The sequence below is a fragment of the Carcharodon carcharias genome, chromosome 2 (assembly GCF_017639515.1).
Source record: "Carcharodon carcharias isolate sCarCar2 chromosome 2, sCarCar2.pri, whole genome shotgun sequence".
NCBI lineage: Eukaryota > Metazoa > Chordata > Chondrichthyes > Lamniformes > Lamnidae > Carcharodon > Carcharodon carcharias.
This window is the reverse complement of record NC_054468.1, coordinates 141,472,353-141,493,884: the sequence shown is the minus strand read 5'-3', so window position 1 is coordinate 141,493,884 and position 21,532 is coordinate 141,472,353. Positions and strand designations below refer to the sequence as shown.

At 41.5% G+C, this 21,532-nt stretch overlaps 1 protein-coding gene across 1 annotated transcript in view; it reads left to right on the top strand.

Moving 5' to 3' along the window:
* igf2r (insulin-like growth factor 2 receptor) overlaps window positions 1-21,532 on the top strand; it is a 227,071-nt gene that overhangs the window by 141,013 nt on the left and 64,526 nt on the right. The window contains exons 25-28 of the mRNA XM_041211704.1: window positions 4,771-4,949; window positions 6,311-6,398; window positions 13,096-13,314; window positions 19,731-19,861. Coding sequence (XP_041067638.1) covers window positions 4,771-4,949; window positions 6,311-6,398; window positions 13,096-13,314; window positions 19,731-19,861 — 617 coding nt within the window. The remainder of the gene's footprint in view (window positions 1-4,770; window positions 4,950-6,310; window positions 6,399-13,095; window positions 13,315-19,730; window positions 19,862-21,532) is intronic.

The following is a 21,532-nucleotide window of genomic DNA, read 5'->3' as shown; positions in this document are numbered from 1 at the left end:
TTAGGAGGATAGATAGTGTTCTCTGCAGCCGTGATTGTGAGTCCCAAAGGCTCTGTTGCCTGCCTGCCTGGTGCCAGGGTTAAGGATATCTCCTCAGGGCTGGAGAGGAACTTGGAGTGGGAGGAGAGGGATCCAGTTGTCGTGGTCCATGTTGGTACCAGTGACATTGATAGGACTAGAAAGGAGGTTCTGCTGAAAGAATTTGAACAATTAGGAGCTATATTAAAAAGCAGAACCTCCAAGATAATCTCAGGATTACTATCTGAGCCACTGGCAAACTGGCATAGGGTAAATAAAGTCAAGGAGTTAAACGTGTATCTCAAAGATCGGTGTAAGAAGAATGGGTTTCAGTTCATGGGGCACTGGCACCAGTACTGGGGTAGAAGGGAGCTGTTCTGGTGGGATGGGCTTCACTTGAACTGTGCTGGAACAGTGTCCTAGCAAATCAAATCACTAGGGCTGTAGAGAGGACTTTAAGGGTGGGGTGGGGGGAGGGTTCTAGAGAGGGGAATATATAGACTAACAAAGCAAAAGGATGGCAGCATTGTAGGGCAGGTATTGATACCCAGAGTGTGACAGGGAGGGACAGAGTGTACAAACATTAAAAAAACAGCAGCAAATAGGGTCAAAGAAGGGGAGGGTGGGGGAGTTAAAAAGACAAAATAAATGTCTCTTTACTTAAATGCACATAGTATTTGGAACAAAATAAATGAATTAACGGCACAAATGAGGTTAATGGGTATGATCTTATAGCCATTACGGAAACGTGGTTACAAGGAGATCAGAGCTGGGAACTAAATATTCAGGGGTATGTGACTTTTTGAAAGGACAGGCAGGAAGGAAAGGGTGGCGGGGTAGCCTTGTTAGTACAAGATGGAATAAGTACGATATCAAATGATCTTGGATTAGAAGATGTAGAATCCATATGGGTGGAGGTAAGAAATAACTCTGGGAAGACAACACTGGTGGGAGTAGTCTATAGGCCCTCTTACAGTAGCTATACTGTAGGACAGAGAATAAATCAGGAGGTAATGACATGTAAAAAAAGGCAGTATATTAATCATGGGTGGCTTTAATCTTCATGTAGATTGGGAAAATCAAATTGGCAGAGTTAGCCATGAACAAGAATTCATCGAATGTATTCCTAGAACAATATGTTGTGTATCCAACCAGAGATCAGGCTATTTTGGATCTGGATATGGGTAATGAGGCAGGTTTAATAAATGATCTTAAGTAAAAGATCCCATAGGAAACAGTGACCACAACATGATAGAATTTAGCATAGTTTGAGTGAGAAACTTGAGTCAGAAACAACTGTGTTAAACTTTAAATAAGGGTAATTATAAAGGAATGAGGGAGAGTTGGCTGGAGTGCACTGGGAAAGGAGTTTAGCAGAAAAGATAGTTGATGAACAATGGCAGACATTTAAGAAAATAGTTCATGACTCACAAAGATATATCCCAGTGAGAAAGAAAGATTTTAAGGGGATAAACCCCTTCAGCATGGTTAAGCAAGGAAGCTAAGGGTAGTATCAAATTGAAAGAAAAAGCATACAATGTGACAAAGGTTAGTGGTAAGCTATAGGGTTGGGAAAGTTTTAAAAAAACAGCAAAAGATGACCAAAAAAATAATGGAGAAAATAAACTTTGAGGGTAAACTAGCGAGAGGCCAAAGTGAACATAGGCCCCTTAGAAAATGAGGCTGGGGAAATAATAATGGAGAACCAGGAAATGGCAGAGTTGAATAAATACTTTGCATCAGTCATTAAGGTAGAAGACACTAATAGCGTACCAAAATACTAAATCAAGGGACAAAAGTGGGAGAGGAAATAAATACAATAACTATCACTAGAGGAAAAGTATCAGATAAACTAATGGGGATAAAGGCTGTTAAGTCCCCTGATGGGTTGCATCCTAGAGTATTAAAAGAAGTAGCTACAGAGATAGTGGATGCACTGGTAATCTTTCAAGAATCCTTTAGGTCTAACAGTTTTCCCAGCACTACCTCCCTAGTGATGAAGTTTTTAAGTTCCTCCCTTTTGGTCACCTTTTGATTTTCAAGTAATTTTGGGAAATTTTCTAAGTCTTATTCAATGAAGACAGATACACACTACCTGTTCAACACCCCTGCCATTTCCTTGTTTTCCATTATTAATTCTCCAGACTCACTCCAGAGGACCAATACTAGTTGAGTATGAGAGAAAGCTACCTTTTTCCTATTTAATACTTCTACCATCTGTTTTTATATTATTTGCTAGCTTTCTCTCATACTCAACTTTCTCCCTCTATTTTTAGTCATTTTTTGCTGTTTCTTAAAATCTGACCAATCTTCTGACTTAATACTAACGTTTGCAGATTTGTTCAGTGTTTCTTTCAATTTGATCCAATCTTTATTCAGCCACTGATAATGCATCCTTCTAGAGTCTTTCTTACTGGAGTAAATCTTTGCTGAGAGTTATTAAATATCTCCTTTAAAGACTGCGTTTCTACTGTCATAACTTTTAACCTAGTTTCCCAGTTCACTTTAGCTAGTATATTCTGCAAGCATAGCAGCAGCTCTTCAAAAGTAATGGTTTTAGCTGCTCCCTCCACTGCTTCCCCACCCCCACACCCACCTAATAATGGGATATAGGTTCAGTTATGCATTGAAGTTTACTAATTGCCACAATGCCTGAGGAAGGACCCAAATGGACCTGCACTTCATATTAGACTTTAATTTCTTCTTTTGAGTAACCATAGAAACATGCTATGACATCAAAACAAGTTTCAGCAATTGAGAAACCTGCCTCACTATCAAAATCTTTATCAAAACATTGGAAAGTAATTTATGAAACACTTTGCTTTCCTCTTGTGCGATTGAGAGAGAGAATCTCTAGACTGGAACTGTTTCTGCAGATATTGATGGGTCTCTGTTGGTTATTATCTTGGGCTTTGCTTAAAGCTACTCAGATGACAGCTAAGTAACACAATCCTTCTGTTAGTTTCTTATAGCCTGTTTTGTGATTTCTTTCTGGGAAGAAAAGATACAAAAAATAGCTAACTCTAAGGTTTTATTTAAAACTTAGCCTTTGTTATAAATGAGGTTTAGTTCAGTGATGTTACTGCCCCCTCACATGCAGCAACCCTAATTGCTATATTCTGTTCCATTCCCTGCCAGGGAGTAATCTTGCCAACCTCCTTCCCAAACCCTCATCGCTCCTAGCTCTAACCCTGCCTGTGGATTGATCAGCTGCTCCTCTTCACATCTCACACCAGAACGTGGGCTCACTAAATAAGGGCCTCACGTCTAGGAGTTAACACTCCTGAAAATTTTAAGGAAATTGGCTCCCACATAAGACAGAGACGCATATGTAGTTTCTCCAGCAGTTCACATCACCATTGTGTATCCACTTCCCCAAATATTGTGTCCTGCCTGCTTCTTCCCTGCTCTCCTTGCTGTTTTTCCCCCTCACCTGTGATGTCCTTCGTCATCCCTCGCTTTCCCCCTAACTCCTGCTTCCTTCACTGCTCCCTCCACTGCTTCCCCACCCCCACACCCACCTTGAATTGAGAGTGGGGAGTGGTGATGGACCATAGAAAGTAAGTGGGAGGGAGTTGGGGAATGTGAATTACCAGCAAGGGAGTGGTAAAGGTTTGCCAGTGCAAGGGAGGTGGGGGGAAGTGAGCCAGCAGTGAGGCTTTGGACCAAAGCTTTTTGTCTCTACTATAACCATTACCACTCCCTTTGTTTCCCATGATATCAATGTCATTTAACCTCTCCTGCCCTCTACCCTATCCCAGACCTTGTTTTTTGTTGTTCTTTCCCTCCACCTCCTACCTTTCAAAAACATATATCCCATCACATTTCTACCCTCCTTCAGTTCTGAGGAAGTCATAATAGGCTAATCTCAGTGACTGTCATATTTTGTTAATGCTTGTAAAAGCATGTTGCGACATTATTACATTAAAGGCACTATATAAATGCAAGTTGTTACTATATTTCATTACATGAGGAAGTTAAATCCCCGCGGGTCACCATGTTCCCAATCTGATTCTACAACGTTGTTTTAATGAATGATAGAAGACTTCACTCTGCTTGTTCACTCTGTTGAGTTACTGAGATCCAAGCACTGGGACCTTGATCAATCTTTCTTGATGTGGCCTCAGTCTGACATGTACCTTTTGAAGTTGACCTTCCACATTCTTGGATTATAGAAACTAGGAGCAGGAGTAGGCCATTCGGCCCTTCAAGCCTGCTCTGCCATTTATGATCATGGCTGATCATCCAACTCAGCCTGCTCCTGCTTTCTCCCCATACCCTTTGATTTATGGTTCATTTATATCCTGACTGTTCATCCCTGTAATCCATTATTTGCTTTAATTTGTTGTGTTTGGATATTATTTTTCTTTCACTGTAAAAGCAGCCACCTTTCTGCCTCCGAGTGTCCAAAGGGTACATTTGGTCTTGCAGCACAATGTGGAAATATATTTCCGATTTATTCAATGTCCCAGTAATTTCTGCAGCCCCCTCCACCCCAACCCACTTGGATAATGTATGTGGAGAGTAGGCTACATTTGGAGTGCAGGATTAATACTAGAATATGCAATACTTGTCTGTTATCTTATGGCTCTGTGCAGAAAGGACAATGTTGTCACAGCTTAGCCATCTGGGATCTGCAGATTCCACCAGCTTATACAAGCTATTATTCTGAAACAAGATCTCAAACCTGTGTGGGGAAAACAAGTGTGTAAGCAGAGGGTGGATTTTAAATTTAATTATGTTGCTCTACAGGCGGTCCTGTAGGATCTTGTGTAAAGTATGCTGATAAAAGCCAGAACTTGGGTTACATTCAGATGCGTCCAAAGGCTGGGACTGATGGTTCCCTCAGTATTGTCTATCTGAATGGAGATAAATGCAATGACCATCAGCGATATTCTACGCGTATCCTCTTCCAGTGTGATGAAATCTCAGTAAGTTTGATTTTTTTTAATGCATTAAGACTTATAAAGGGCCATGTTTAACAATGTTAACCATTACAAGAAATACACACATATTTTCATATGTAGTGAATGGTCCAACTTGGAGCTGCCATTTGCTATTTATATGCAAAGACTGATCTCTGAGCAGATCTGATCATCTTGTAGTTGTTTGAAATATTTATGTTTGTCATCTGGGTGTCTGACACTCAGAAACCCATGCCTGTGCTTGAATCTCTGAATCAAACTATTCATATCTGCATTCACGTTTGATTGCCAGATGTAGTGTGTGCACTTCCTTTAGAACACAGTTGACTTGCCTATGTGCAAAAACCCAGGTGTGGGTTGATGCCAGCTATCGTTCAGCATCTTGTATTTGCTTGCAAAGATACTGTTGAAATTAAACTATTTAAAATCATCAACACAATTCATTTTGCTTGTCTAAAAGTATTTCTTTTCATTGCTTTTAACATAACCCTTTTAACACTGCTGTCCTTTGTGTATACACTCTTAGCCAGGAAAGAGGGTAAACGTACATTTTTCAACTGACAGGACAAAATCTCCCTGATGTGCTCATTTGAATCTGCTACTTTGTGGCAGAAAAGTAATGAAACCATCTTGAAAGTTTGAGATTACATTTTTAGATTCCACATGAATGACCCTGCAGTATCAACAATGCATCATTATATCAAACTGATGCTAAGCTCTGTCAAACTTAATTTGTTCCTTGGCATATAAAGTTAATCTTTTGGGTTTTACTCTTTTATTTTTGAGGAAGGGGAATTCAGTTACGCTCTTCAGTTCCATACGTTACCAGCTGGTGGTTATTTGGTCCACAATGCCTGTGTCAACACTTTGAAAGAGCTTTCTAGTTAGTCCTGCTTCTTTGCTCTGTTGTAGCTCTGCAAGACTTGTCCATCCAATTTCCTTTTGCAAGTTATTATTGAATCTGTTTCCACTATCCTTTCAGGCAGTGCATGCTGGGTGGCAACAACTTGCTGTGTTTTTAAATTTTAAAATCTCCCCCCTTCTGGTTCTTAAAATTATTTTTAATTTGTGTCCTCCGGTTATTGGTCTAATTTACTCCATTAAGACTCTGCTTAATTTGAATGTCTCCATTAAATTCCCCCTAACCACCTCTAGTCTTAAAGAGAACAATCCGAGCTTCTGTAAGTTTTCCATGTAACTAAAGTCCCTCGTTCTGTATCTGTTTCCACAACAGGTTAAATTTGTATTTGATTAGAGGTGAAGACTGTTGATAACTGTTTTTAGTAATGATCGCAAGAAGTGCACCTTTGAGAGCAGTCGTCTTTATGAAATTTAAGATAACAGTTGTATTCTGTTTTTCCCTGCAGGGTTCCCCAATATTTCAGGAAAAGGATGAGTGTGAATTTCTCTTTGTGTGGAGAACTCCGGCTGCATGTCCAATTCGTAGAGCCCAAGGTATTTGACAGTATAGGTGGACCTGGGAAGCACAAGGCAAACATTTTATAACAGCATAATTGTCTTCCTGTCTGTAAAGGCTACTCATCCCTGTTCATCGGGAAACAACTCCATAGGGAATCTTGAGAATCCAGCCAGGAAGTATCCAAATCAAAGGTCAATACCAGCTTGTGCTGGCTTTCCTTGATCGTCTTTTTGATCAGTATCCAGCTCAATCCTACCAACCTTTGATATTCTCCTTGAAGCTGCACGTGGAGTTGAAGTAAGAGTGACTTCCTGGTGAAACTGGGCCATGATGGGAAATTCCATCTCAAGAATGGGAGTAAAACATAAAAGGTTTTAAATTGGCTGTGTGTGTAGATTGGAACAGTGCTGAAAAGTGAAATTCAATACATATACTTTTTAATTTAAAAAGGTCCCTCTGGAAGGTACTCTATATTGAACTGTGATTGCTCTGTCTAAATTACCTGTAGTTCTACAGTTTCATCACTTTGAATGTATTTAACGTGAGTGCTGCCCAGGGTGCTCACTCTCATAATTTGGAGTGGAAAATCTTGGTGGTTTTACTGGTCTGCTGCTTAAATGACTTCTTCATTTGAAACCTGAGATGTTGATAGGCTACTTTACCTGGAGGGAAGATGAGCATTATAGCTTAGTTAATCATGTTTTTCTGGAGTTCATCTCTTCTCCTTGCAATGCCCAAGCTAAGGTCAGTTATAATTGCTCCTGCTGCACAGGTGAGGGGGTGAAACTCATTCCTTGTTCTCAGTCTGTGACTAAGTGCCATATTGGATGGATTGGACTAATTGTCATTTATTTTCTGAGCCTTACCAATATCCTTCCTGTTCAACTTACCCCTCCCACTGCGGACCCTTTGGCTCTGCCGGCAGATCTGCTCTATCGTGCCCCGTGCATCTCCCTCCAGAACTTCCATTCACTTGTGAACAAGGCCCTTGCCATCCGTGAATGTATTGTGGATGGTTGCATCAACATCATGGCCTTAATAGAAACATAGCTAATGTGTGATGACACCTATGGAAACGTAGGAGCAGGAGTAGGTCATTCAGCCCATTGGGACTGCTCTGCTATTTAGTACAATCATGGCTGATCATCCACTTGAATGCTTTTTTGCCCATGCTATCCCCATATCCCTTTGGTATTTAGAAAACTTATCAATTTCTGCTTTAAACATACTCAATGACAGAGCTTCCACAGTTCTCTGAGGTAGACAATTCCAAAGATCCACAACCCTCTGAGTAAAAAATTTCTCCTCTGTCCTACGTGGCTTTCCCCTTATTTTGATATTCTGCCCCCTGGTTCTAGACTCTGCAACCAGGGGAAACATCTTGCCTGCATCATCCCTGCCTATCCCTTTAAGTATTTTGTAGGTTTCCCCTTAATGCTTGGCTATATCTTCCACCACTTGCCTGATGATGGCCATGCTGGCGCTATCGCGCTTATTACCAGATCACACCTTGGTCTGACCTCCTATTCCTTTGGAACTTTCTTCTCCTTTGAGCATCTCACCTTTCAAAATAATTCTCTACTGCCTTCTCAAATATGACTTTTTTAAAAAAAAATCACAACTTCACTGCTTTCCTCCTGCAGCCTTTGCACTGAATGACTTCTGTGATTTTAACCTGCACCTCAACTAATTTCCCCCCCCCTCTAAGTTTACTTCGCGGTTATATCAGTCAAAGATAAGATCACCTCTGATCAGTTCCTTACATCCCTCTCCGGCCATATCCCCCTTCCATGTCCCAACCATACCACCACCTGTATCTGTCCCTAGAAAAATATATCCTCCAGTTCACTTACAACTGCATTTTCAAAAATCCCTACTGTCTAACCTTTGGCCCTCCATTTGCCACAACGTTTCTACAGCTACTGATTTGCCTAACTGCACCCTTGCCTCCATCTTTGTCTTAGTCCCCAGTAAAACCATTCCTTGCTTTAACCCTGCCATTCCCGCAATACGGTCCTCATCTCTGCTTCCTTAAATCCGAGACACTTGAAAGGAAGGCGAACAACTGGTTTAGCCATCTGCTACCAGATTTGGCTGGATTGCATAAAATATGATTGCGTCCTGCTCTCGTTTATTGCTCACTATTCCAGGATCAACCTGGAATGTAAAGATAACCCCCAGCTTCTTTACTACAAACTGTATTCAGAAATCCCTCTCCGTCTCCTCCACCCTCACCTTCAACAATAAGTTGAATAAGTAAGAGAACTCAAACTTTTTTGTTACTAAGATTGAGACCATCCAATTAGCTGCTTTTGCTGTGTCACTCCTTTCTTTAGCCCACCAGGCCAAACTTCCTGATTTCCGCCCTGCTCTTGAGTCATAAACTTATGAACATATGAAATAGGAGCAAAAGTAGGCCAGTTGGCCCCTTGAACCTGCTCTGCCATTCAATAAGATCATGGCTGACATGCCTGTGTTTGGAATTCCACATTCCCATCTACTCCTGATAACTTTGATTCCCTTGCCTAACAAGAATCTAATCTAAAACAAAAATAAAAATACAAATACCTGGAAAAACTCAGCAAGTCTGACAGCATCTGTGGAGAGGAGCACATTTAACATTTCGAGTCCGTATGACTCTTCATCAGAACTAAGGAAAAATAGAAAAGTGGTGAAATAAAAGCTGGTTTAAGGCGGGGGTGGGACAGGTAGAGCTGGATAAAAGGCCAGTGATAGGTGGAGATAGCCAAAAGATGTCATAGACAAAAGGACAGAGAGGTGTTGCAGGTGATGATATTATCTAAGGAATGTGCTAATAGGTGACATTAAGGGTAGAAAGCAGGACGAGCAAGGTACAGATAACCCTAGTGGGGGTGGGGTGGGGGGAAGGGATCAAAATAGGCTAAAAGGTAGAGATAAAACAACGGATGGAAATACATTTAAAAATAATGGAAATAAGTGGGAAAAGAAAAATCTATATAAATTATTGGAAAAAAGGGGGATCGGAAAGGGGGTGGGGATGGAGGAGAGAGTTCATGATCTAAAATTGTTGAACACAATATTCAGTCCGGAAAGCTGTAAAATGCCTAGTCGGAGGCTGGAGGAACATCCACCTACCTTTTTAGCCTATTTTATCTCTACCTTTTAGCCTATTTCAATCCCTTTCCTCCCCTCCCCACCCCACCCCCACCAGGGCTATCTGTACCTTACTCATCTTGCTTTCTACCCTGAATGTCACCTGTTAGCACATTCCTTAGATAATATCATCACCTTCAACACCTCTTTGTCCTTTTTGTCTATGACATCTTTTGGCTATCTCCAACCATCACTGGCCCTCTATCCAGCTCTACCTGTCCCACCCCCACCTTAAGCCAGCTTGTATTTCACCACTTTTCTATTTTTCCTTAGTTCTGTTGAAGGGTCATATGGACTCGAAAAGTTAACTGTGTTCCTCTCCACAGATGCTGTTAGACCTGCTGAGTTTTTCCAGGTATTTGTATTTTTATTTTTGTTTTGGATTTCCAGCATCCACAGTTTTTTGCTTTTATCTGCAAGAATTTAATCTACTTCTGCCTTAAAAATATTCAGTGACCTGCCTCCACCTCCTTCTGAGGCAGAAAGTTCCAAAGTTGCACAGCTGAGAGAATTTCTCCTCATGTCTGTCCCTAATTTTAAAACAGAACTCTCATCTTACTCTAGTTTCTGTCCTATCTCCCCTCATGCCCTCTCCAAGCTCATCTTGTCCAGGAGACCCACCTCCTGTTCCCTCGACCCTATTCCCTCTAAACTGCTGACCACCCACTCCTTGATTACCATGTTAGCCAATGTTCATGGTTCGTTCTTTTCCGGTGTTGTCCCCCTCTGCTTTAAATTTGCTGTCATTGCCCCCTCAAAAAATCAACCCTTGACCCCACTATCCTTGCAAACTACTCTAAAGTCCTTGAGTGTATTGTCACCTCCTAAATCTGTGCCCATCTTTCTCTGGAGGGATTCGAGCATGGAATTCAATCAGGCCCCTGCCACAATAGTGAAATGGCTCTAATCAAAATCACAAACTGCATCCTCGTGACTGTGACTAAAGTAAACTTGACCCCTCTCCCTTCTCTACCCCATTTTCTGCCTTTAATACTGTCGTCCACATCATCCTTCTCCACTGTCACCCCCTGGGGTGGGACTGCTCTCTCATGGCTCCATTCTTATCTATCAAATTGGAATCTTGGTATCATTTGCAATGACTTCTCCCCCTGCTCCTGCACCATTATCTCTGATGTCCCCCAAGGACCTGTCCTTGGACCCCTCATCCATATGCCGCCTCTTGGCAACATTTTCCGAAGACAGCATTAGTTTTCATGTCTAAGCTGGTGGCATCCAGCTCTCTTGACTCCTCTCCTGTTGCTAAATTCTCAAACTGCATATCCAACATCCAGTACTGGCTGAGCAGAAACTTTCTTCAATTAAATATTGGGAAGACCGAAGCCATCATTTATGATCCTCACTCCAAACTCTGTTCCCTAGCTACTGACTTATCCCTCTATCTTGCAACAGCCTGAGATTAAGCCAGGTGTATTTTGACCCCAAAGTCAGCTTCTGACCACATTTGCACCTTCATTAAGACTGCCCATTTCCACCTCTGTAATGTCATCTGACTTTGTCCTCGTACCAGCTCGTCTATTACTGAAACCGTCATTCATGCCTTTGTTAGCCTTGGACTTGACTCTTCCAATGAACCCCTGGCTGGCCTTCCAAAACTCTGCTGCCCTTGTTGTAACTCAGAGTCCCCGTTCACCTATCACCCCTGTGGTCGCTGACATATATTGGCTCCTGGTCAAGCAACGTCTTGGTTTTAAAATTCTCATCCTTGTTTGCAAATCTCTTTGTGCCCTTGCGCCCTCGTTATCTCTAATCCTCTACAGTCTTCTCCCCCCCCCCTCCCCCCGCACATAGCCCTCAGGTATCTAAGCCCCTCTAATTTAAGCCTCTTGTGCATCCCTGATTTAATTGCTCCATCGTTGGCTGTGCCTTCAGTTGCCTAGGAGCTAACCCCCTGGAATGTCCTCTCTACATCTCCCTGCCCCTTTATTTTGCTTTCTTCTTTTAAAACATGTCTTCAAACCTACCACTTCGACTAAGCTTTTGGCCATCTGGCCTAATATCTCTCCCCTGATTGTAATGTTTTGTTTTAAAATACCCCTGTAAAGTTCCTTTGGACGTTTTATTGTGCTATATAAATAAGTTATTGCTGTTGAGCCACTGGAGGAGTTTTTTTAAAGAGAGTTTACTTGTCAATTATCAGCCCAAGCCTGAAAGTTATCCAGACCACTTTGCTGTATGCAGGTAAGGACTGCTTCATTGTGCACCTCCTGCACAAGTCTTGTTTGCCTAAAAAAAAACGCCTTTTATTCTGCTTGTATCCTCCAGTGTAAAGACGTTGAGGTATAAAATATATTCCATGGAATATAGTGCTAGTTGCAAATCACAGCTGCTCCTTACAGAATGACCATGAGGTTGCCTCATTGCAGCATCCTATTGATTAAACGATTCCAGGACTTTTATTTCCATTACTGTATTTGCAAGCTCATACCATGTATTATCACTTTGTATGCATAACTTCTTGGTATCAATCCTAAATTTGCCTATCACTAATTTAAACCTGCTTTATTTTGTTTCATCTGAAGTAATTTTGAGTTTACCATTTTCATATAGTTCACAATTTTGTCTAGCCCTCTAACTCAAATCATCTCTCTGCCTCCAAGACATGTCCTTCCATGTAGCTGACACCTTAGTGCCAAGAATGAGTCACGTGGCTCTTGTAACAACTATCTCCAGTGCTTGTGTTTCCCTTGTGTCTGAGGCCAGAACGAGATGCAGTCATCAAGCATTGGTCTGATCTGAACTGTCAGCCAGACTTCATCAGACTTCTATTCTTTTGATTGGTTATATAATTCATCCTTTCATGAGTTTTGCTGCTCTGCATTGATTGGACATTAGAAAAGCCTAACTTACAAAAAAAAATTATCACCTTCAACTTCATCCTTGTCTGTTTCAACACAATTCATGGACTGAGGTATTTCCCCAATTTTTATTCTCGTGCTTAGTTACGTACAGAAACATAGTTTCGGTATTAAGTTTCATCTGATATTGTTTGCTCGTTTTACATTTTGCCCAGCTTGCTCTAATTTCTGGACTGCTTCCTCAGATTCCACTGCCTTTTCTAATTTTGATGTAATCTGAGACCTGACCAGTTTGCTTTGAGTTTTAGAATTCAAGCCATCAATGTAAATTACAAAATATAATTGACCCAGCACCAACTCTTGGGGCACCCCACTCACCACTCATTTTTTTTTCTCTTTCCCTCTCCCTCTTCCCTTCCTTCAAACCCCCCACTCCCCCATATAAAGCCTCTAACAAGTACTTGTTGTCTTTTACCCAATCTATGCTTAAGATTTACCCTGAATCCCCACATGCCTAGATTTTAATTAATTATGTGGAACTTTGTTAAATGCCTCTGAAGGTTGAGGTACAATATGTTGTAGTGCTTACCACTTCGAGTAGTACTTCGAAGATGTTGAATATTCTGGAATGCCTGTGGGATATTGGAGGAATTACAAAATGCATAGCTAAAATTAGAGGATCCAATAACCATTGGAGCATTTGTTATTTTAGCTGCAATTTGGATTGTTTTTAAATACTGTAAAGTCAATAAATTTTAACCATATGTGCTTTCTTCTCGAGGTGAAAACTGTCAAGTTAAGGACCCCAAATTTGGTTATGTGCTCGATCTGCACCCGCTTGCTAATGAGGATCAGAAGGTGACAGTTGATGAGTATATATATTACTTCAGAGTATGTGACCAATTGAGTTTCAAATGTGGAGCTACTTCAGTCAGTAGGGAAGATTCAGTTTCAGCCTGCCAGACAAAGTTAAAGGACCCTTCTTTCAAGAAGGTAGCAGGTATGTTTTCCCTTTCAATATGAATTAAATGTTTCTTTTAGGAAGGGTCTATGTACCCAAGTTTTTCTCAACATAAGCAATGGTTTAATTAAATGAATGGTGGCAAGCAATTTATTTAATAAAATCCTCTTCTCCTTTCCCCAAGAGAGAGCTCTTGGTGCTGGAAGAGTATATGTTATGAAACATTTTGGCAGTTTATAGCATAAATGAACTTGATTAAGCAGTATTTAAATAAAGAGATCATGTGCGACATGTAGGGACTGCAGCAGTTCAAGAAGGCAGCTCACCACCACCTCAAGCACAATTGGGGATGGGCAATAAATATTGGCCTAGCCAGTGACACCCACGCCTGTAAAAATAACAAAAATCCAGAACCTGGGGTACAGGCACCATTGTGGGAGGCAGTGGTGTAGTGGTATTATCACTGGACTAGTAATCCAGAGGCTCGGGGCAATGCTCCGGGACTTGGGTTCAAATCCCACCAAGGCAAATATAATAGCTGGAATTAAAACTCTAATAATGACCATGAACCCATTATTGATTTAGGGAAGGAAACCTGCCTGCAAAGTCCTCCCTATTAGTGCCAAAGGGACTTGTGCCAAAATTGAGCTGCCTCAGACTAGTTATACTCATGGAATCATACCTTACAGACAATGCCCCAGACACCACCATCACCATCCCTGGGTATATCCTGTCCCACCATCAGGACAGACAGAGCAGAGGTGGCAGCACAGTGTTATGCAGTTGGGAGTTGCCCTGTGAGTCCTCAAAATCGACTCGGAATCCCATGAAGTCTCATGGCACCAAGAAACCTCCTGTGTACCATCCCCACTCCTCCATGTTGAACACCACTTGAACACAGAAGGAAGCATTGAGGGTGGCAAGGGCACAGATTGCACTTCTACAGCACCACTACACACCGAGCTGGTTTAATCCTAAAGGACGTAGCTGCTGGACTGGGTTTGTGGGAAGTGGTGAAGGAAAAGCATACTTGACCTCACTAACCTGCTTGCTGCAGGTGCATCTGCCTACATCGGTATCGGTAGGAGTGACCACCACACAGTCCTTGTGGAGGTGAAATCCGGCCTTCCATTGTGTTGTGTGGCACTGCCACCGTGCTACATGGGATAGATTACAAACAGAAATAGCAGCTTGGATTGGGCAACCATTTGGGTCATCAGCAGCAGAATTGTACTCGACCACAATCTGTAATCTCTTGGCTTGCCACCCTTCCATTACCACCAAGCCTAGCTCAATGAAGAGTGCAGAAGGGCATGCCAGGAGCAGCACCAGGCACACCTAAAAATAAGTCAACCTGGTGAAGCTACAAGGCAGGACTACTTGTGTGCCAAACAGCAGGAGCAGCAAGTTGATAGACAGAGCTAAGCGATCTCACAACCAACAGATCAGATATAAGCTCTGCAGTCTTGCCACTTCCAGTCGTTAATGGTGGTGGACAATTAAACAACTCTCACTGGAGGAGGAAGCTCTACAAATATCCCCATCCTCAATGATGGGAGAGCCCAGCATATCAGTGCAGAAGATGGGGCACAGATGTCTCCAGCCAAAAATGCAGAGTGGATGATCCATCTTGGCCTCTTCCGGAGATCCCCAGCATCACAGATGCCAGTCTTCAGCCAATTTGATTCACTCCACGTGATTTCAAGAAACAGCTGAAGCCACTAGATATTTCAAAGGCCCTGACAATATTCCGACAATAGTACTGAAGAACAATGGCATCTGCCTGGCAATGTGGAAAATTTCCCAGGCATGTCCTGTACACACACACAGGAGGACAAATCTAATCCACCCAAATGCTGCCCATTCAGCCTACTCTCAATCATCAGTAGAGTGATGGAAGGGGTCATCAATAGTGGATGTACCTATTCCACATGGACTGCAGCAGTTCAAGAAGGCAGCTCACCACCACCTTCCCAAGGGCATTAGGGATGGACAATAAATACTGGCCTAGTCAGCGATGCTCGCATTCTGTGAAAGAAAAAATCAATGGTGGAGGGATGGAAATGGTAATGGGTCAGAGGCCAGAATTGGAGAAGTGCAGAGATCCAAGGGTTGTGCAGAAGGGGAATTAGAGATGGGGATGGATGAGGTAATAGTGATTTTAAAAGGAAGGATATGAATTATAAAATAAATGTCAGATTAAGAGCCAACACTGGTCAGCATAAGTGGGAGTGAATTGTTATGTAACTTGGATGAGTTAGGATATGGGCAGCAGAGTTTTAGATGCACTCAAGTTTACAAAGGGTGCTAGGCAGCAAGCTGTATCCACTTCATGGGCCAGCAGACTGTTCTAAAGGTCAGTGATAACGTGAGAAACTGAAATCCTACGAACAACTAACCTTTGTTTACATAACATGTACGCCTTCTGATGAAAGGTCATTGGCCTGAAATGTTAATATTATTTCTCTCTCCATAGAGGCTGCCTAACCTGCTGAGTATTTCAGCATTTTTTAATATTTCCATATGAACCAGGAGTAGGCCATTTGGCCCCTTAGCCTGCTCTGCCATTTAATAAGATCATAGCTGATCTGATAGTAACCTCAAACTTGCATCCTTCCTACCCTCAATAGCCTATCGCTCTCTTGCTTACCAATAATCTGTCCACTTCTGCCTTTAAATATTCAAAAGCCCTGCTTCCACCACCTGAGAAATTTCACCTCATCTCCGTTTTAAATGGGTGACCCCCGTTCTAGATTCTCCCACAAGAGGAAACATCCTTTCCAAATTCACCCTGTCAAGTCCCCTCAGGATCTTATTTGTTTCAGTCAGGTTGCCTCGTACTCTTCCTAACTCCAGCAGATACAAGCCTAGCCTGTCCGGCCTTTCCTCAAAAGACAACCCGCCCATTTCAGGTATTAGTCTGGCAAACCTTCTCTGAACTGCTTCAACACATTTACACCCTTCCTGGAAGAAGGTGACCAGTACTGTGCTAATACCATCATTAACTAATAGGGCCACCCCTCCACCTTTTCCTCGCTTCCTGTCCTTCCTAAATATCCTCTCATTTATATTCAAGTTCCAATCCATATCCTCCAGCTGCCATGTCTCTCTAAGGCTATCAAATTGTACTTATTTATTTCTGTGGGCTCTCAGTTCATCTGTTTAGTTTTGAATGCTTTCTACATTTAGATACAGAGCCTTTAGTTTTATCCTTTTTATTCTTTTTATAACCTCTAGTCTCATCTGTTGATTTACTGTTAGATTTGTATTCTCTACCGTTTCCCCCACCCCCTACACCTGTTTTTCATTTCCGTAATAATACCTATTTCTTTTGCCCTGCCTCTACTTTTTGATTTACCACATCTTTGCAAATTTGACCCCTTGCGCCCACTACTTAGTTTAAAACCCTTTCTAATTCCCTAGTTATGCAAGAACACTGGTCCCAGCACAGTTCAGGTGTAGACCATCCCAATGGCACAGATCCAACTTTCCCCAGTATTGGTGCCAGTGCCCCACGAGCCAGAAACCACTTCTCCCACACCAGACTTTGAGCCACACATTCATCCCCTTAACCTGATTTGGCCTATGCCAATTTGCATGTGGCTCAGGTAGTAATGCAGAGATTGATCTCTGAGGTCCTGCTTAATTTGATGCCAAGCTCCTCATACTGACTATGCAGGACCTCCTTTGTCTGGCCTGTATCGGTACCAACATGGACTATGACGACTGGGTCATTCCCCCTCCCACTGCAAGTTCCTCTCCAGCCCTTTGCTATTGTACACATGTTTTCATACTTAAAATAGTTACATAATCACAAAGTTTGCAACTGACCAGCTGCAGAAACTTGTTCTGGTTTCTTTCTGAACTAGCTCTTTAGATGAAAAGCAAGATAAGAATCAGTGTTTACAGCACAGAAGACGGCTATTCGAGCAACTTGCCCAATCCCACTACCCTACCTTTTCTCCCATAGCCCTGCAAATTTTTTTCTCTGCAGGAATTATCCAATTCCATTTTAAATGTCATGATTGAAGCTTCCTCCATCACTGCACTCTTGGGCAGTGCATTTCAGATCCTAACCACTCATCTTTGTTTTTGAAAGAAGTTTTTCCTCATGTCACTATTGCTTCAGCAAATCACCTTAAATTGGTATCCTCTGGTTCTTGATCCTTTTGCAAACAGGAGCGTTTCTCTCCGTTTACTCTGTGCAGAATATGTATGATTTTGAAAACCTCTATCAAATCACCTCTTAACCTTCCCCACTGAGAAGAGCCTCAGTTTCTTCAATTTGTCCACATAACTGCAATTCCTCATACCTGGAGCCACTCATGTTTTGTTTCTGCACTCTCCCTAATGCCACTACATCCTTCCAAAAGTGTGGTGCCTGGCACCATACTCTAGTTGTGCCCGAACCAGTGTTTTAAGCAGACTTATCATAACTTCCTTGTTTTGCACTCTTATACCTCCAATTATAAAGCCCAGGATTCTGTATGCCTTTTAATTGCTTTCTCAACCTGCCATGCCACCTTCAAGGATTTGTACACATGTACCCCTAGGTTTCCCTGCCCCTGCATTCCCTTTGTAATTGTGCCTTTATTTTATATTGCCGCCTCTTATTTTCCTTCCAAAATCAATTACTTCACACTTCCCCGCATTAAATTTCATCTGCCACTTGTCTGCCCATTCCATCAGCCTATGTCCTCTTGAAGTTATCCTTCTCACAGTTTTGTATCATCTGCAAATTTTGAAATTGTGTTCTGTACAACCAAGCCTAGATCATTAATGCCAAGAAAAGTAGGGGCCCTAACACCGACCTCTGGGGAACCCCGCTATGCACCTGCCTTGAATCCAACGAACACCAGTTCACCACTACTGTTTCTTGTCACTCAACCAATGTTGTATCCATTCTGCTACTACCCCTTTTATTCTATTGCTTTGCTGACAAGTCTGTTATATGGCACTTCATCAAATGCCTTTTGGAAGCCAATTTACGTCACATCGAACACTTTATTCTCATCTACCATATCTGTTACTTCATTGAAAACACTTTTAAAAGCTTTCTCACCACAGAGATTAAACTGACCTGAAATTGTTGGACTTGAGGTTACATGCTTGTTCAAAAGAGGGTATAAAATTTGCAATTCTCCAGTCCTTTAGCATTACCATTGTAGCTAAGGAGGATTTGAAGATTATGGCCAATGCCTCCGCAATTTCCACCCTTACTTCCCTCAGTATCCTTGGATGTATCCCATATAGTCCTGATGACTTTTCAACTGCTGGCCTTACCACTGCCACCTCTTTATCAAGTTTTAGCCGATCAAATGTCTTAACTACCACTTCATGGTGTGGATAGGATGCCAGTCAAGTGGACTGCTTTGCCCTGGATGGTGTCAAGCTTCTTGAGTGTTATTGGAGCTGCACTCATCCAGGCAAGTGGGGAGTATTCCAGTCACTCCTGGCTTGTGCCTCATACCTCTGCATTCACTATGACTCAGGCCACATCTTCCATAGTAAAGATAGATGCAAAGTGCTCATTTGGTACTCGGCCATGCCACACCGCCTCAATGCATGAACTCCTTTTTTAGGTCTCTAACCAGCCCCACTCCTGTTACCACACCTTTGCTGTTTACATGTCTGTAGAAGACTTTTGGATTCCCTTTTATGTTAGCTGTCAGTCTCTAATGTCTCTTTGCTGCTCTTATTGTTTTTTCCACTCTCCCTCTGGACCTTCTATACTCAGCCCGGAACTCAATTGTATTATCTACCTCACACCTGCCATATGCATCCTTTTTTGAGCTTCATCTCACTCTGTACCTCTTCAAGGGAGCTTTAGATTTGTTTGCCTTACTTTTCCTTGTCATGGGATTGTATCCTGATTGTACCTGAACTATCTCCTTTTTAACAAAACATTGAGCTGCCTTTACAGTTTTGTCTGCAAACTTTTGATTCCAGTTTGCCTGGGCTGTGTCCATTTGCAACCCATTTGAATTTGACCCTTCCCTAATTAATTGCTTTTACTCTAAATTGCTCCTTGTCCCTTTTCCCTAGCCTGCTTAAACCTTATGACATTTTGATCACTGTCTTCTAAATGTGCCCCTACTGATAATTGATCCACTTGACACCCCAGCAATGCCTCCTTCCTTGTTAGACTAGAAACAATGGTGCAGAAAATTCTCCTGAACATTCTAGAAACTCTTACTCCTCTTTGCCATTCACACTATTGCTATCCCAGTCTATGTTAGGGAAATTGAAGTCCTTAATAATATTAATTTGGAGGGCAATTTTCTTTGACTGCAGATAAAATTTAAGCTGCCAAAAATTAATTAGCATGATGATACAAATTTTATCCTGTTCAATGGTGGCTCGTTCTGATTATTTTCAGTTGCTCTGTCCTAATTATAATTGAAAGTTTATATTGAAAGCACCTAATTTATTATGTTTCCTATGTCGTCTTAAAGGGCGCTTTACCCAGAATTTAACCTATGAAGATGGATTGATGATGATAAACTACACCAGAGGAGAGATTTGTCATAAAATTTATCAACGGTCAACAGCCATCCTGTTCTACTGCGATCACCGCCAAACTCTGGTCTGTGAAATAATATTGAACGGTGATTTAGAGCTGCTAATTAATTTTATGTTGCATGAAGTTTACAAGTGCATCACCAGCCTTAAAACTGTTTTTGTTTGAGAATGTTAATGTGCAGTACCACCTTCAGTCTATTTCTATTTCTTATAACAAACATTTTTTAAGTTCAAAACTTACACTGTCTAATTTTAAAACAAACGCCTTGCAAGAAAAAATAATGACTGATTCTCACATCACTTGAAGCACTTGCCACTTGAAGAATAAATCTTCTGACATTATGTCCATGGTTAATAAAGTTACACTTTTGACATTTAATTTCAGCTTTGTTATACAAGACTTTCCAAAGTGCAAAGTGGAACTTAACACGGAGTATTTAAATGTGAAGTTTTAACCTAAAATCTATCAAAACTTATTTTAACCAAAGGGGTTTCTTGTATGGCACGTTCATCAATTAGATGTCTGCCTTAATTCTGTCGTAATGTAGCTGTACAATTAAAACAGCATCTCAGTTTACCATATGTAATACATGTGGAAAGTGCAAGTACCATGGATAAGGTATGTCACTGCTCTGTTCTTTCTGAACAGAATTGTATAACTCTTGCTTTCTAAATGGAAACTTGCCACCAACCATCCATGTTCTATTTTGCCTGACTTGCATTGGCCCAAGTTTCAATTTGGAGATATGTTATCTTTCAGTTTCTGTCTAAAGCACAACGATTTTCTTTGTCAGTAACTGTATGTGTTCCTTCAATAGCCATTTTAACCATACATGAACATGGTGATGGCTTTCGTGGGTTAAAATGGACAACAGTTATCCACCTTCAATTAGGTTACTATGACCACAACATAGCCTGAGAACTCATTAATGAAATGAGAGGAAAATCCACATGATCATGGGTAGCCTGTCTCAGTTCACTTTCCCAACACAGTCCCATTTCAGCTCTGGGTAATACACTCCCAGGAATGAAAGAACTCCAAAGCAAAATGCAGCTGATGCTGGAAATGTGAAATAAAACAGAAAATGCTGGAAGTAACCCAGCAGGTCAGACAGCATCTGTGGAGAGAGAGAGAGAGTTAACATTTCAGACCTGTCACCCTAGCCCATGAACTAACTTGCATTTATACATTTTTCAGGACATCCCAGAGTGATTTACAGACATTGCAATGCTCTTTGAAGTGTAGTCCCTATTGTAACATAGGAAATGTGACTGTCAGTTTGCACATAGTAAACAGAAATTAAATAAATGATCAGATGATCAACTTCAGGTACTGGTTGAAGAATAAATTTTGTCCTGGCTACTGATTGAATTCTCCTAACTGTTCATTAAATAGTGCTATGAGATCTATCTTACCCATATGAGAGGGCAGATGGGGCTTTGGTTTAATGTCTCATCTGAAAACTGCATGTCTAAGTGCAGAAGTATCAGTCCAGATTATGTGCTCACTTCTGTGAAGTGAAGCTTATATCCATGACCTTCACCTGACTCTGAGGCAAAAGTGCTACCTCTGATCCAAGACTGGCAATTGTTGAAGAAGTAACTCCAAATAAAGCAAGCTAACCAGACGATCACATTGTCTCAGCAGTGCTGTCCTCTTGTCTAGAACAGTGTTAGATACAGACTGAGGCTGCATTCTCTTCATTCCAGCATGAGTATTTTCATGCCCAACTAA